We start from the raw sequence: 16,346 nt of genomic DNA, 5'->3' as shown, positions 1-16,346 counted from the left end.
AAGTCACATACGTTTTTAAACAGTTATAAACTCATGCATGGCCACCCAGCTAAGGATGGAAATGGCTGGAGGCACATCATTTTCCAGAGTGGATTCAATGAGGTCTAGGAGACCATGCTTTTTCAGCCGATCTGTCCTCAGATACGAGTCCTGTACTCTTAGAAAGAGTGAGCTTGGCCAGGTATGAAGGAGAAGCAAAGCTGTGCATCCCACTCGGTCAGCCTCAGCCCTGTGATGCAATTCAGATGCCTCCATTTGTACTAATAGTAGGAACCTTTCACACTTTTTTTTTTTTCCTTGCCACTCTGTATCAACTTCTCAAAGATTCGTTTCTTCTGTTTTTCCACTAACGACCTAGAAGGAAACCTGGCTTGGAGAAATCTCCATGGCCTGAATAGTTGATCCAACTGAAAGATGAAATAACATACCCGAAGGGAAGAGGAAAACCTACTATCCCACTTGGCACCTGGGTGTAGGAAAAGTGCTGCTTCACTACGACCAAAACGCTTTTAGATGCAACCCACTGCTGGGCACTGTCTCAGCCTTCCAAGAAATCACTTTCCACTGTAAACACTGCCTGCAGTCAATGCAAAATATTTATTCCTCTCATCTGGGGATCTTCCACATGCTTTGAGGTATTTGAGTTCATAAGTGAGAATACCAAATATTATTCCTCTTGCACGTACGTCAGTCAGTTCTTGGATGCTCTCCCTCTATGTCACGGTGTCAGTAAGGATGAGTGAGGCTGCCCTTTGGCCAGACTGCTGTTTGGTTTAAAACACTAGATTTGGGTGTTGCTAAAAGCACCTCCCACCACTGCTGTCCTTGTTTTCCAAAGTAAACAGCCTCTGGCGTCTTGCGACCTGAACAGCCCCAAGTGTCTGACCTTGAAAAACAAAAAATATTTTATTTGAAGAAAAATCTGCAGTCTAAATTATTTGGGGCACCGCTTTCCTTCCTCAGCAGGATGCTGGAATGCCCAGGCTTTGGTAGGAGCTGCTTACACACCACAGACATACACGGGAACATATTTGCCCCCTAATGATATATTAGGCAATGGTTCTAAGTTGGCAGGCTACTAAAAGCCCTAGCCAAACAAAGATAAAATTGTAATTTATCAACAGAGAATACTGAATTCATGGTCACTGGTGACTGCTGGGACTGGTGGTAGCCCACAAAGCTGACATTGGCAACATGGAGACAACAAATTCTAGAGTTTTGTTAGAATTTTCTCAGCTTCGGAAAAAAACAAAACAAAGTGTTTGGATTTTTTTTCCTAGAAATTGTTCAAACTAGGAATAAGGAAATGATCACATTTCTCAAAATCCTGTACAGCAGGGCTGAAGCAGCAAAGGTGTATGAAAACACTGTGATTGCAAGTATCTTCTGCAGGACGTAAAGGAAGGTGTGAAAATAGAGCAGGAACGACGCATGCAGAGAGGTAGCTGGGGACTGTCTCACTGTGGGGTCACCAGTGCTGTGCTTTAGCTGGTACAGACCTTTCTTTTGAGAATTTGGTCCATGGTTTTTAGGATTCGTATTCTCTCTACTAGTTATCTGGAGAAGCAGGATTTTCCAAAGGCATCCCAGTCTTTTCTCTCAAGTATGTTGAGGAAACTTTCTCAGTAGACCTTAGTCCTTTCCAGCCCCTCAGATCTGTAACAGCTTTGTTTCACTGAAGTCAGTGGTGTTAGACAGATACCGGAATGAAATTAAGAATTAGGACCTATTTTTACAGGGTTTCAGAAGCTTGTTAAGTGTGATCTCACAGTGCCACAGTGGAAATCCATGTCATTTAAGATGAACAGGAGGGGCAAATTGCAAAGGGCAAAATGCAAATTCCTCTTTCCCCTTCCCCATCCTCTACCTCCCCTTCCATCTCCTGACTGCTCTCCGGAGAGAAACCGACTGCTCTTAAAGAGAGGAATTCAATTCCTCACCAGTTGCAGCATCACCGAGACTCAGGGATACTGCCACAGTGACTTCTGTGAACCGGTACCAGAACCAACTAATTTCACACAAAAAAAAAAACAAACAGTGAACAGCTAAGAAATCACCAGGGATGCTGGCTGTTACTGACCCAAGTCAAATGTGAAGTGGTGTTCTGGAGGCGAAAGGATCTCTGCGCCATTACAGACCTTCGAAGTTTCCCAGTCCCAGCGAAGAAAAATCTGTTTCAGATCACACCAGATATTTTCTGCACTGCCCAGCAGTTATACCTGAGGATGTTCTCCAGATGTTTGTGTTTGTATGAAACATACAATAATAAAGTTGTAAACTGGAGGAGACAATACCAAGACTGCAAGAAGAAGGGCTTTAGGGCGGCCTGGAAAAATAGGAAAATTAACTAGCCTACACACAAAAGCAACTCGTCCACTTTAATAGGACGATAAAGACATATTTTATTTGCTTTTCTAAAGAACTGCTACCTTTCCCAGCAAGCGGGCACACATGATTTGTCACGGCTCTTATACTGACAGTAGGTGATTGCTTGTATTTTGGGGAACAGATACTCCTTCCACCTGGGCAGACAAGAAGTGAGAAGTACAGGGTATGAGACAAGGTGAAGCCACAGTTCAGGCAGTTTGTAGGCTACAACGAAAAAAATAAATACCATTGTCTGGAATGCCAGCTATTGAAAAACAAAAGAGAAGAAAATTCTTGCAACAACTGAAAATGGAGGAGATGGAAACAGACCTGCTGCGTTAGGGCAGTAAAATTTCCTGGCTAAAAGAAGTTAGACTGCAGGTATCATCTCTACCGAAACTATAAAGAGCACCAAATGAGAACGCACTGGCTGAAACATCTGCAGAGTGAAATGTCTTCAGTGTTTGCAAGCTGTCTAACAAGAGGTGAATAAAATAGGAGTCTGACACTGGAAGCCTTTTTCTCTTTTCTGGAACTGCTTCTCTTCTTCTGCTGGCCTATGCTGGCTAAGCCAAAAGTCTGAGAAGGCTGGCTACAAGTCCTAGGAGGTCCCTGGGGAAGGTTTCTGAGTGCACTATTCCTGCTTAATTTAGGCTGCTCAAGCAGGTCCTGATCCCAAAAACACGTGGACATAACTAAGACCTTTTTGCTTAGTGCATTTAATATTACACCAGTGGCCTATACAAGGATTTCAGAATCTCACTTGCCTACACGGCTTGGAGTTTGGCTATTTCAGTTATTTCACTGATTAGGGTGCATTTGGAAGTATTATCTTGCATTTTTTTTTTTCAAAGTGACTGTAGAAATAATATAGTTGCTGACTGCTGTCATGGCTTTGATCTGAAAAGTGTAGTCAGGCCCTGTGGTGTATCACTTCTCCTTATAACAAAGCAGGAGCAAGCCAGACTGGAATGCAGCTCTTCAAATATGCAGGATTAAACATTTTTGCAGGTTTATCGTGGGACCTGTAGGTGGCCTCATTTTAATAGTCAATAAAACAGGAACTATTAGTTCAGTATGCCAATGAGCTAAGCAACATTTTGTCTTCTCTACTTAACTTGGAAGCTGACGAATTTGCTTCTAGTGGCACTGAATACTCTGCCATTTGTCCTGTGAACAAGTGGGTATAGAGCACACTGATTTTAATTTGGAAAGTGTGAACATCCGTTTTGTTTTCATCCTTAAATTCCTTCAAGTATGGGAAGAGACAGGGCATGACTTTGAAACTCTGAGTTAGGACCAGAAAAGTAGCCTGTATCATGTATTTCACATCCCCTCCCAGACCATGGCTGAAGAAGCAGAAGGACTTCTGGCCATTCAGTGCCATTAACCACAGATATTTTGTAACATACTGAACAATCAAAAAAATGAATATATATCACATACTCTGTTAGAGAAGGCCTAACCTCATGGCTTACCAAATTCAGTTGGTAAATGGACTGCAGAACAAGGCTAAGTGAATTAAGACTGAGACCTCTCAGTACAATCAATAGAGTACCAACATCTACATCCACCCTTGGCATCATGTTTGTGACAATGCGTTCTTCAGTGTCACACCAATAAAAATGCTGACTTACAATGCTGTCTTATTTAACTGAGCCATTCTTGGGGGTGCGAAGGAAGAGGACATAGAATGGAGTTTAGGTAGTGCCACAGAAAGCTCCACTTTTGTCAGCTGTCTCATGCCTTGCCGTAATACACTGGGCAGATCTGATCCCATGGTCAATACTATCACTGTCTTGTGTTGGGCCACCGGAGGCAGGTTCTGCACTTCACCTTTACCTTGCCTTTTATCCTGAGAGATGACAGAGCCTTCAGACACCACTTACTTGCTAGTGCAAATAAGAGGCCAATGCATTACTCGACAACAAGCTCCCTTGCCTCTCCTGGAGCAATATCTTTACTGCAGATGCCAGCCTACTATCATCCACATGGGGAATACATGCTATAGCCGCTATGGTAAGGCCCCAGTTTTAACCAGTTCACATACACATGCTTTTTTTTTAGTGCATGAGAGCTGACACAGCTTGTGAAAAAGGCTTACGGTTAAGGTGCCCATTTAATATATGAAAGTCCTGTATCTACGCCAAGAGAATGACAAAGCAGTTATTTAACTGACCTTGTGTCAATGATCTTGCTCTCACTGCTTCTCCCACCCTGCGAGTGGTGTGGCCAGGGCACCCCAAGGAACAGCAAGAGCATCAGGGAGAGTGCCTCTTACTAGAAGTTTCCCTGGTTTTGAAGTGATGGGGTGTATGTGGATCTTAGGCACAACTTCACAACATGCACTGCAAGACATGGCCTGCCTTCGAGCTGGACTGGAGCCCAGAGCCATCCCTTGTGCCTGCTGCCAGGCCAGCAGCAGCAAGAGGACCCCACACCTCTGAAGAGCTGCCTCAGTACATCACCTGTGGGTGCTGATGGACTGGCCAGGTTATGCTGGGAGTGCGGGGCGAAGCCACCACAGGGTGTCCAGCCCTGCATCTCATTTTAGTGGGTACCAGTTAGTCCCTTATTTCAGAAATGTCAAATTGTTACTGTTCTGAGAGGGAACTACCATGGATGGGTGGCAGACAGGGGCTAAAAGGGATTAATTTTTGGACTAATGAAGATTATACTAAAGTGGTAAAATAAGTCTTCAGTGTGTCATCTGTCCTAGAACACCCTGAAATGTCTGAGAACAATTAGCAAGTGAATTACTTCTGATGAAATTCTCTGGTTTGAAAACATCTTCTGCAACATCTTCTCCTCCCTCGCAACCATCTTCCACTGCAGAGCCAATTTACCGAGCAGCATTAACTTGCTACCCGCATCCTTAGAGACAAAACCTTGACCGAAATCAACATCCAGCCAATTTCCTTCACTGCAGACTCAGCCTGGGCACCGCGGGGCTCCTACAGCACACCTGCAACTCACCAGGCCCTTCACCAAGTCATTGGAAACCAGCCAAAACTTCTGCTAAATAGAAGTTGAGTCCTTCTCTAAACACTTTCCCCTTTCCTTTGGGCCTGGGTGCTTGTGATACTCTCCCAAATGCAGGTAAGCGCAAGGACACCTGGGACACCTGCAGTGCTGTGCCCTACCAGGAACCTGCTGGAGATAAAAGTGCTGGATATACAATATTCACCGTAAGTTAAGGGAAAACAAAGTAAAAGCAGATCCCTAAGACATCCTGCAGCTAGAAGTACACAAACCTGAATTTAAAAAAAGACAAATAAGGAAGGAGAACATAATTATTTATAAAGAAATTTATTTTATATTTGTGTACAACAAATATATGAAAACAAATTTAATTTGAAAAATGTATATTCCATTTCTTAAAAGTATTGAACTCTCTTAAGGAAATGTTTTAGTTATTAAAAAGGTACCGAAGGCTAAAATTGTAGTTGGATAATATATATGTGTGTATGTGTGTATATATATATATAAAAAACATGTGCAATTTTATATATATATATATAGCATATATAAATAACATGTGTGACTTACATGATATGTTAAGGTATGCTATTTAAACATCTTAGTAACAATAGAGATATTATAAAATATAGTTTGCTATTTCTACACAGTTTGCATTCAGTTTTTAAAAGCATCTAGACAGTGCAAAATTGAAACATACAGAAATATTCTCCTGTTATTCTTTACATTGTGTTCAGCTCCCAAGTTTCCTCTGTCACGATCATAACCAGACTGAACCAAATTTGGAGGGTTCAATACTAGCCCTTACTAGCATCTTCTAAGAGCAGTAAAAGGAAATCTGTCTTACCTTGCACTGTGCTGCGGTATAGTTTCCGCACAAGAGAGAACAATGCATTTCCTACGTTAAATGGTCGAACTCCCAGAGATCACATACACCTCACCATATTGACTCATTTCATTGCACTCCATATCCTGCAAAAATAAATCTCCTGTAGGACAGCATACATTACTGCGTACTGAAGTTTAAGTAATATATATCTTTAATGTAAGGCAGGAATATACTGAAATTTGATAACACTTAAATCCAACAGCAATCTGGAATTAAACCACATTTATGTACCACATTTTTATAGATGCTGCCTTTTTTATGTTTATGTCAGAAAATGTGGTAGAGAAAACCTATCTTTCTTTAAATAAAAGCAAGGGATAAAAGCAGTCCTAGAAGAAATTGCTAAAAACCAATGGGACCACGAGAAACTCGACTGCCAGGAGAAACACCAAAGGTCAGTCTGCACAACCTTTCCTGCAGCAGAAGAGCAACTCCTTGTGTGATATCTGAGGGTGATGTGAATAGGTGCTCGCTATGGCAGAGCCTGAGTGTTTTAGCTGTATTTATCATCCTTATTTGCATTTATTTGATGGTAAGGTATTGCATGCTTTTTCCATGACTTTCTTATGTTGCTAAAAAAGGCAATTCTGACCATTCCATACGCTGTACAGTAACTATATTTTAACTGAAGGATGTTTGTACTTTAGATAATTTTTTTATCATCACTGACATAAAAACCTCAATCCTGGTTCCATGAAATTCAGTAGTTGCTTTGCTCCTACTAGAAATAAAATTGGATCCAAATATGTTAGTCACAAAGTTTGCTAATAAAAGTAAATACTATACTAATTAAATCTCTCAACTCTTAAAGGCAAATTGGTGTTAGCAAATACTGTATAACATAGATTAAAGAACAGTATTGTGCACAATTCTAGACAAACTGTTATTCAACCAAATCTAAAAGCCGCTGTGAAAAACATCTTATGGGACAGCAAATCTTGCTACACTAAAATTTCTGGAGCTCTGACAGGCTTTTTAAAAATTCATTTCTTAAACCAACCCCCACACTCATGTCCTACACCGCAATTGCACAAATTAAAGGCTGTGGCCTTGTAGGCAGTATGCATTCAGACCAGCTAACCTGTAAAACTGGATACTTCAGGAGGGTCTCCCTCTTTCAGCTGCATTCATTCCTAAACTCCCTTTTAGCAGAAACTGTTGTGTTTCTGAATCGTTGCAGCAACCAAGAACACAGAGAGCCTAGTCTCATCCCTCATCTACCTCACTTCTCAAGTTTATCTCTGCACTTGTTCATATGATTACCCCCTGCAGATTTCAACTTTAATTTAGATTTGAGTTACAGTTGCCAAACAGACCTCACAAAAAGACAAAGCCTCATTAGTAGCCTGCAAAAGTGAGCCTCACTAGTTAAAACCTTGATTTAAACACCAAACAAAGGGGAAAAATAGATGCTGAGACAATGTTTCACATCGTTTCAATCACACCCTTGAAATTTTGGCAGTAAATTAGCCAAAGGATGGGCTTTACTTCTCATCCATCTATCTCAGTTGGGAAGAAACAGCCGTAAGTACAAGTTTTTGCAGGGTGCGGCTGATGCAGGGAGATGGCTGAATACATACGACCAAAGGCTGCATGCCTTGCAAGTCAGAACAAAGCAGAGGTGTGCTGGGAATTCAGGATTTTCTTATGACCAGAAGTTTCCTATAGACTGGAGATAAACATAAGTCTCATCTCCCACACAAAAAGGAATAGTGTTCAAACCTAGTGTAACACAGCACTAAGAAAAAACTAACAACTAATGGTGCCAAAGCCTCTCCATTTAAGGATTCCCAAAAGCATTCTCAAAGAAAAGAAAGGAAAAGAAAACCTGTGGAGTCAGTCAACATATTTTTCAATCCAATTAGATAGTAAATGCACCGGCAAGCAAGGCTTCAGTTCTGAAAAGGTGAGGAAGAAGAAGGATGGTGCAAAATGTTTTCATATATTTAAACATTCTTAGGATATTAAGAGAGCAGGCAACTTAGGAAACATTCCTTGTAAGCTGTGTGGGATCAGCGAAGTTTTCTGCAGGCTTTGCTTTGTCCTACAGCTCAGCTTTGCCTGTTTGGGCAGGACTGGCATTAGCGCTGCTTTCTCCGGCATTGTTCTTGTCTGCTGGCTTGAAAGATAATGAAGCAGAGTTTGTGCAGTACCGTTTGCCAGTTGGACGAGGTCCATCATCAAAAATATGCCCCAGGTGAGCACCACACTGAAACAAAATACAATAGAGTATCACCCTGTTTCTGCACAGCTCGATGGCATCACCATGGTGTTATGCAATGACTAGCAGCTGCTTCCAAGGAAGCACATTGGTGCCCTTTCAAGTGGGATTTACAACCTGCATTTATTTGCCAGAGTGATTCAGGAAGATGATTTTCTGAGATACCATGGGCGCCTAAGACTTCAAGCACAAAATTCCTGGGTGTTTCCCGTCATGCCACTGTGTGTGTTTGGTTGGGCCACTATTTCTGAGAAGCTGCCTGTTTGTGTAATGATCTCATGGCAGGAGTTCAGTTAAAAATAAGGTGGCAAGGGCAGCACTGCCTATGTTTCACTTACCGCTTTAAGGATAGCTGTGTAAGAAAGGGGCAGCCTGAGCTCTGGGGTCTCCTCAGCCTGCAGCCACCTGCTACACTCCTTGGTAAGAAAACACTAAACCCCTCGGCGATTCTGGCAAGAATCTAAAGCAGTGAATATATTATTTGGAGTATGCCCTCATACACACTTTTTTTTCCTTTCCACAGCCTGGCAGTTTTCTGAGCATCAGAGTCCTTCTGGGTGCACCTCTGCCCCTCACCCCATCTCAAACTAGTTTCTGGTGTATATATGAAACAGGGACAGGTGACTGAAAAAGACCTGTAGTGAAGAAATGTAAAATAATGAATCTGTAGCTAGGAGCAATTTCTAAATACAAATGATGCTGAACTTGCTTTTTGAAAGTAATATGAAACTAGATAGTCTGTTGATACTTTCGTTCTGTGTGAGTCAGCCTCAGATACTCAGAAGGTATTCAGGGTGAACACTACTGCTTCCTGTCCGTAAGAAAGGTAACAGTCCCTTGCTTTACAGAAGAGTACAATATTTTTAAGAAGGTAACCTAGTGATCTTTATTCAAAAATTAAGATTACCATCACTGCACATTATGGCTAACGAGTTATCTGGATGATACAAACTTCTTATAATTAGTCACTTGAATTCCACAAGCTCATTTTTACAGCCTGCCATGAGAAATAAAAAAATAGAACCTTGCACTGAAGAAACATTTATCTTGAACAGGAAAGTCATGCTGCTTTACCAAAGAGCCCTTGGCCTTTCAAGTCAATAGCTGATCTCAGTGAGAGCTGGAATGATGTAACTGAGATCACAGAGCTGCTCGTGGGCTCGCAGTCAGACAGTAAAAATTAAGGACTGCAATTATTCTTAACATTTAATTAATTTATAAAACCCTAAATACATAGAGGCAATACTGATTATTCCAAACTGTGAATGAGTTAGTGATGGCATCTCTCTACCCTGCAGTTAATGTGTTGCTAATGTTCTCCTGCTGTTGTGGCCTCTTACTACACCAAAGCAGTAAGAATGGTGTCCGTAGAAGTAGGCAAAGTCTTGGCTTCACATTAAACTGTCTCAATAGACTGAAAGGCTGGGGGAGGCTCGCATGCCAGCTAGAAAGGACAGAAACTCTTCTCATTTAATGACGGCTGAAACAATAATCCTCGCTGACTTGGGGAGCAGGGCAGGCAGGCACATGAAGCCTTCGTGCTCCTGCCTGTCGGTCCCACACACGCAGCCTCATCCCAGGGCAGGCTCCCTGCCGCCAGAGAAGTGCTGTTGAAACAGCCATGGCACTCCAGCAAGGACCCCAAAAACAAACAAGGGCACCTCTAGCCTGTGGTATCAACAGGATGAGCTCCCAGAGGCAATGGGAAAAGGCATGGATGACTGGTTTAAGCAGCAGCTGCTTGGCTTTGTAAGGAAGAAAGACAAAACATGGCAAAACAGAAAAGGCTAAGGGAAGTTGCATGGGAACCAGAGAACACAAAGTTTCAAGTCTTGTTCCTGAAAGATTGGTGTCTTGCCACCCTCTCCTCTATTCTCCACTGCTTATTTTATTCCATTTTCCTCTTTTAGGCTGTTTGGGCAGAAAACCTGAGATGTTTCTCAGAGTGAGGTCTCTCACAATGAGGCATTTCACCTGATTATAAAGGTTTTCCATACCTTGGGAAAAAAAAAAATCTAAAAAACCTTAATGTCCCAGAGAGAATATTTTTCTAAATTCTCAGAATCCTAATTAAATCATCTCATCTCAACTAAGAATGTTTCAAAACCTCCTGGCTAGAAGTGTTAAACAGATCTTTTCCAGATTAACATTTAACCAAAAATAAATCATTCCCCCTCCACTGGACAGAAACAGAACAAGTGAAAGCATAGAGAGAAACAATCTGCAGGAGTGATATACTCACATACAGACTACAAAGACAATCTATCAAAAAGGTTCTCCTCACAAAACCCGAGAAGCTGTGCAAGAGTCCGAGGTAGTCTCATTACACCTTGTGATGGCAGAATCACACCAGGATTGGATTACTGCAAAATTTGTTACCTTTTGAGATTATCCCTCACCAAAAATTTATGTGGCGATTCTCTCTGTAGAGGCCTTTATACCTCATCTGCCCTGAAAAGAAACGTAATCCAATCCTTGGTATCACAGTATAAGAAACCTGGCCCTCAGCTCAGAGTACAAAGGATGAATTGATTTTACTGTCCTCCCCACACATAATAGGTGCTGACCATTCTTCTAGGACATATATACATGTCTGCAAAGCCTCCCAAAAAGAAACAATCATCTGCTGCAGCCTTACACATAAAGGTACTGGGCAGAATGCACTGGGAAGGTGAAACGGTTAGAGTAAAGCACTTGGTATGTGTTTGGGAGCAGGGAAGGGGGCGTCACTGCTGTCAGTATGCTTGGATCTCCCAAGCCTCCTGGTTCTAATATGCTGCTGGGAGGCATGGAAAGCAGCTTGCAGTCAGCTGCTGCAGCCCAGACCGAGACATCAATGTGCAAACAGTACTCCTGTGACTGCAGAATTTTATTGATTTGTACAAGTACAAATAATAGCTAGGGAGACCTCGGGGGAAGGGACTCTCAAGCAGGAAAGAGGAAAAAGAAGAGATGCAACCAGTTTTACAGTATTCCTCAAATGTATTTGTAATTAACTTCTACCTGTCCCTAATAATTGACCTTTCAACTACATCCAGGCTGATGTGTTTCCAAAAAACTGTAAAAGTTATTTCTAAAATAATCCCATGGATGTCTTTGATTAATATTACAGCAATTTTCCCCCAGTGTTTGCTTTCTATAATGGAGAACATTAGAAGAGTTTTTTTTATTTTCTCAGACAGGTGGAAGGATTTTTAAAGAAAAATCAACTACTTTTTCATCTGCAAAAGATTAATAAGGTTTTGGGTGTGGGAGAGGGTATTTCCCTCCAGTTCTACCAAGGCCTGCCATATCGATCCCACTGCTTTCCAGGATGCAGTAAAACGGGTTTTTTGCAGCTGCATGTGTGATTCACATTTCTAGGGCTCCAAGGAGGGGAGGAAATGGTTTTGTTATGGATACACAATGTGGCAGTATTAACTGTCCTGAGCGGTGGCTACAAAGATGCTCGCTACTCCTCAAGCTATTTTCCTGTGTGGCTTGCTCATCTGTGGGGTTATTGCCCCAGGAAGCTGGAGTAGCTGGTAGGAAGTTGCCACTGAATTATATAGCAACCTTGGTCGTATTTTTTTCTTAATGCTTTAAATTCAGTTTTTGGTTTTGCTTTAATTTTATGGTGTCGGCATGTGACTGCTGCTAATACTGCTGCTCTCAGGTCTGCTAACGCTATTTTGTTTGGCAACAAGTAAATGACATTCCCAGATTCCTTGGCCTGACCACAGGCTGCCTTGGGCTTCTCTCAGGTGAAACTAGGAGCTCTGGCCATCTCTTGAAGGGTGTCAGCAGATACAGGCTCAGTAGGTTGGCAGTATGCTGATTTTAGCACTATTCAGGCCTACTAAGCAGAGCTGAAGAGAGTGGGTTGCATTTTTGATTATTCCAGTAACCTCTTGCCTCTTTTTGAGGAGCTTCTTAACTTACTCTGAGCATTTATATATGAAGACTGACTGACTAGTAAGGACGCATATTGTCAGGGATTAAATCAGTTATCCCTCCACCAATGCTGTCTGGAAAGACAACAGCAAATTATCACTGCCCAAATGAAGCTCCTGCTTCTCTTAGGAGGAGTTTGAGTATGTGGAACTAGAGGACTGCAAGCTGATGGGTATATCTGCCGAACGCCAATCCAGCAGCTTCCCCCTTTGCTAGGTAATGACTATGCCATTCCCTTCAGAGAGGCAGGCAGCACAAAAGATGAGAGAAAGTAGAACAAGACAGATAACGGAAAATTTGGGCATGTTTTGAATGACTACTGACTTCATTATTATGGCAGATGTCTGAGGCAGCCATTAGTACTGCTCTGGGAATGGGTGTTGGGAATGAGTTAGCACGGCTGCATGGTAATGCACAGTGATGGAATCAGCACACAGACAGTCGCTCCACTGCTTTTGACTTCCCTTTCAACAGCTCACGTGTGGAGTCAGTCAGCCAGGCTCAGGCTCAGGAGCTCCTTTGAAGGGACCCTCTTCAGGAAGACAATTTGTAGACTCAGCACCAAGTCCAACCATTTACATCTGCTCTGTTAAATCTCACATGAGACAACAACATGCATTCCAATGAGCCCTTTGTGCCTTCAGCTGGTTCCACCCACCTGTTATACCTATGACCCATTGTGCTCTCTCACAATGATTACTATTTAACGGAACTGAAAGGCTTGCAAATCTTAGGGAAAGTACAGCACACTGTAATGATTTTTGCAGCCTTTGCCATCAGAATGGTCTGCGTGTGCTATAAACTAACCTGACTGCAGGATATTTCAATCCGATGCATCCCATAGGAGAAATCATCGTTGAAAGAAATTGCATCGGGACTGATCACATCATAGAAGGAAGGCCAACCTGGAAAAGAGGAATAAGATAAGTAAGAAAAGAGGGTGTCTTTTTGTCATCTGACAGATGGCACTGTAAAAAGCAAGACAGAATCACACTTTGAAAAATGTTTATCTTACTCCAGAGCCTGGAAATAAATGAAATGGAGATTTTGGATCCTAAATCACTTAGGTACTTTGGAAAATTTCCGCCTTAAATGAAAAGTTATTTACAGGCAAGGACTAAGCTGTCACTAGCTGTCCATCTTCCATCTCATCAGAGATTCCTGCACTCCACCACAAGCAGCAGTAGCAGTTTAGCTCAGGCATGAAGGTGGTTGCTCAATAAGCCAGATTCAGCCTCACCATCATTTTAAAAAACCACAAATTCCACCCTGAGGACAAATGGCAGACTTTATGGAACACAAGTGTTTTTGCTTTTGCAGAGTAAAGGTACTTTCAAAAAGAGTTGGTAAATTGCAATTCAGAGCCCCAAAACCTGCCCTAACCTTTGCTTTCAACAAGGCATGGTCACACCCAGAAGGATGTGCTTGGACCCTGAGACATCACACATCATAGGTGGCAGTGAGATGACTACTCTTGTGTCTAATTTCAAAACAGTAATGAGTGCTTCAGATCACCCATGGACAGGTGGAGTTATAACCATACCTATCTTAGACAGTAGTAGATGGCCTGCATGTGGTCTGCATCCAGGACAAAATAATTGCACTCATTAACTCACAGCTGACAGCTGAGCACTGTCAATGACCTGACACCAGATGATGATGAGGTGTATACCTGATCAACCAGTAATGGCCACTTATCATCCGTCTTTAACTATTCCATGCCAAGTCTCTCCCTCTCCGTAACACAGGTAAAAACCAACACAGGTCTATTCAGTGTCCCAGTAGATACCCATTACACAGCTGTAACTTTTTAGCCACCCCTCAAAAACCTGTCATCATATGCTCCATTTCTTGGAGCTGGGTTCCCACGTAAGAATCTGATAGGCTTTAAGGTCATGTCAACATCTACCAGCGCCCATCTGAAAATCCACCAGCTATCTGTCCTTCTCATTCAGTTCCTTGCCAAATGTAACATGCATAGGCAGCTCTTGCTCTCTGTGTACTACACATATTCCCACGTATACAGAACATCCTTGTTTCTTCTAATATTTGTTGAGCATTTGCTACTGATGATTTCATAATATGACTTCCAATAAGCTATTAAGAAAGACAGCAGCAGCTGTGAGTCACTGTATGCAGATGAAAAAAAGGATGTATGCAGCTTCCCGTAAGTAAGGTGAGTAAAATGTCCTATACAATAGAAGAAGGAGTGGAAGCTATCAAGTCTTCTGAATGTGGGTAAAGGAAGTGTGTAAACTGGAAAAAAAATCCCTATGTCTTCAGTTGTATCTTAAACCATTAAACGTGGAAGAACACTTATTAGGATGCAAGCAAATTTGTAAAAAATAAATGCTCAGAAATGCACTTCTCTCCTTTTAGAAACACCCATATAGAGGGATTCCTAAGCCTGCAACCTGAAGTCTTTGCAAGCCCCAAGTCCTATGTTCCCAAGGTGCCTACTACCATCACAAGTGTTTCCATCCCAGAACTCACTGCAGAAGCAAGTGGAGTCATTCTTCCCCAAAACCACTGCAAATGAAAGCGTTACAGACAGCAGACAGACGAGGAGCAAGAACACTGAACAGGGAAAATATCCCACAAGACAGGAACTCAAAACAGTGCAGCAATGACAACCATAAAAAAACAATCTATAAATTCTTCCCCTCATTTAAATAACCCTGCCAAACAAATACCTTCACAAACAGAAAAGGAATAAACATATGACAAGTTTTGCAAAAGGGGTTATCCTGTTGACAGAAAAATTGATGTCTCCTAATTGGTGGCTTGTTTCCAACACCATTCGTCATCTTTTTAGCTGGGCCTCTGTCTAATGAAAATTGAGGCCTTAAATAGAGCTGCTCAGAATATTTTTAATTAAGCCTTTTTAGTTTTTCTAATTTAATAATTTTGCAAAACAGACGTATCAGTTTGCCCTTGTGTGATGGCAGAGAAGTTACAAAGAGGGAGCTGTCTGGAGCAACCAACTATCTGATTGTGTGAAAGCCTTTGGAGGAGGAACAATTCAGTGCCGCAGAAATTCTCAAAGACAACCCTGCCTCCTCCATAACAGCAATAAGGGGGAAGCTTCAAAGGCTGCTATGCAGAGATTGAACCAATCTGTGTCTTGCTGAGAAAATTATCTTGTGAGAAGGGTTTGGAGGAGACGTGTTTAAGTCAGCTTTGACATTAAAGAAAGACCATCCATCCTCCTTTCTCCAGACTTTTCCTTTTGGTATTCCCATTCACCGCAGAAAAATTATTTGCTTTGGATGCACTCCATGCACTTTTAAAAAACGAAGTCATCTGAAACCCATATAAACAGGCAAGCTCCTCCTACAGTAGCCTTTGTACCCAACTGGAGTGACTTCAGTTTAGGCTGTCAGTTCATGCTACATGTGACACATGTTCCAAAGGCTCCACCACTGCCACATATGGTCCCTAAGACAGGAACTAGGAAACAGCCTGTGCCTCCAAATTGTGGACTTTTACCTCTCAGTCAAGCCATCTCTTCTTGAGTGACATGGTGGGCCAGGCACCAGCATAACTGTGACGAACCAGTAACTACATGAGAACTGACTGAAAACTGAGCAAACTCTGCAACAGAAAAGGTCCTGAAGGGCACAGTGAGACACACTGTCACTCTGTTGACCTTGAGCAGAAGACAAGCAAACTGCTCATTGAGCTGATGAGCCAAACTCACCGGGAAAATCAATCCCACTCTGATGTCTCATTTCCTCTCTCCTGAGCTAAAGTGGAAAACCTATTTGACAGTTTGCTAAGCCTTCTCTGGCCATTTTCTCCACTTCAAAATCTGCCAGGAACAAGCTGTAGAAGCAGTCTGCTTGCCTGCACATCAGGCAACTCCCAGTGACACAGAAAGCCAACCAGACCCATGTGGACTCCTCATATGATCTCTCTGTCTTTGTTAGTGGTGAATGACCCAGAAGCGGCCTCCAC

The 16,346-nt window shown here is 42.2% G+C and overlaps 1 protein-coding gene across 1 annotated transcript; it reads right to left on the bottom strand.

Moving 5' to 3' along the window:
* Positions 1-8,279: 8,279 nt before the first annotated feature.
* On the bottom strand, positions 8,280-13,294 carry LOC104458850 (methionine-R-sulfoxide reductase B3-like; the record flags this gene model as incomplete). The annotated part of the gene is made up of 2 exons (XM_010079751.1): positions 8,280-8,444; positions 13,197-13,294. Coding segments are annotated over 2 exons (263 nt in total), but the record flags the coding sequence as incomplete, so codon positions are not given.
* Between the last annotated feature and the right edge of the window lie 3,052 nt (positions 13,295-16,346).

The sequence above is a fragment of the Pterocles gutturalis genome, unplaced genomic scaffold, assembly GCF_000699245.1.
Source record: "Pterocles gutturalis isolate BGI_N339 unplaced genomic scaffold, ASM69924v1 scaffold22109, whole genome shotgun sequence".
NCBI classification, from domain to species: domain Eukaryota; kingdom Metazoa; phylum Chordata; class Aves; order Pterocliformes; family Pteroclidae; genus Pterocles; species Pterocles gutturalis.
This window is presented reverse-complemented; position numbering and strand designations above follow the sequence as displayed.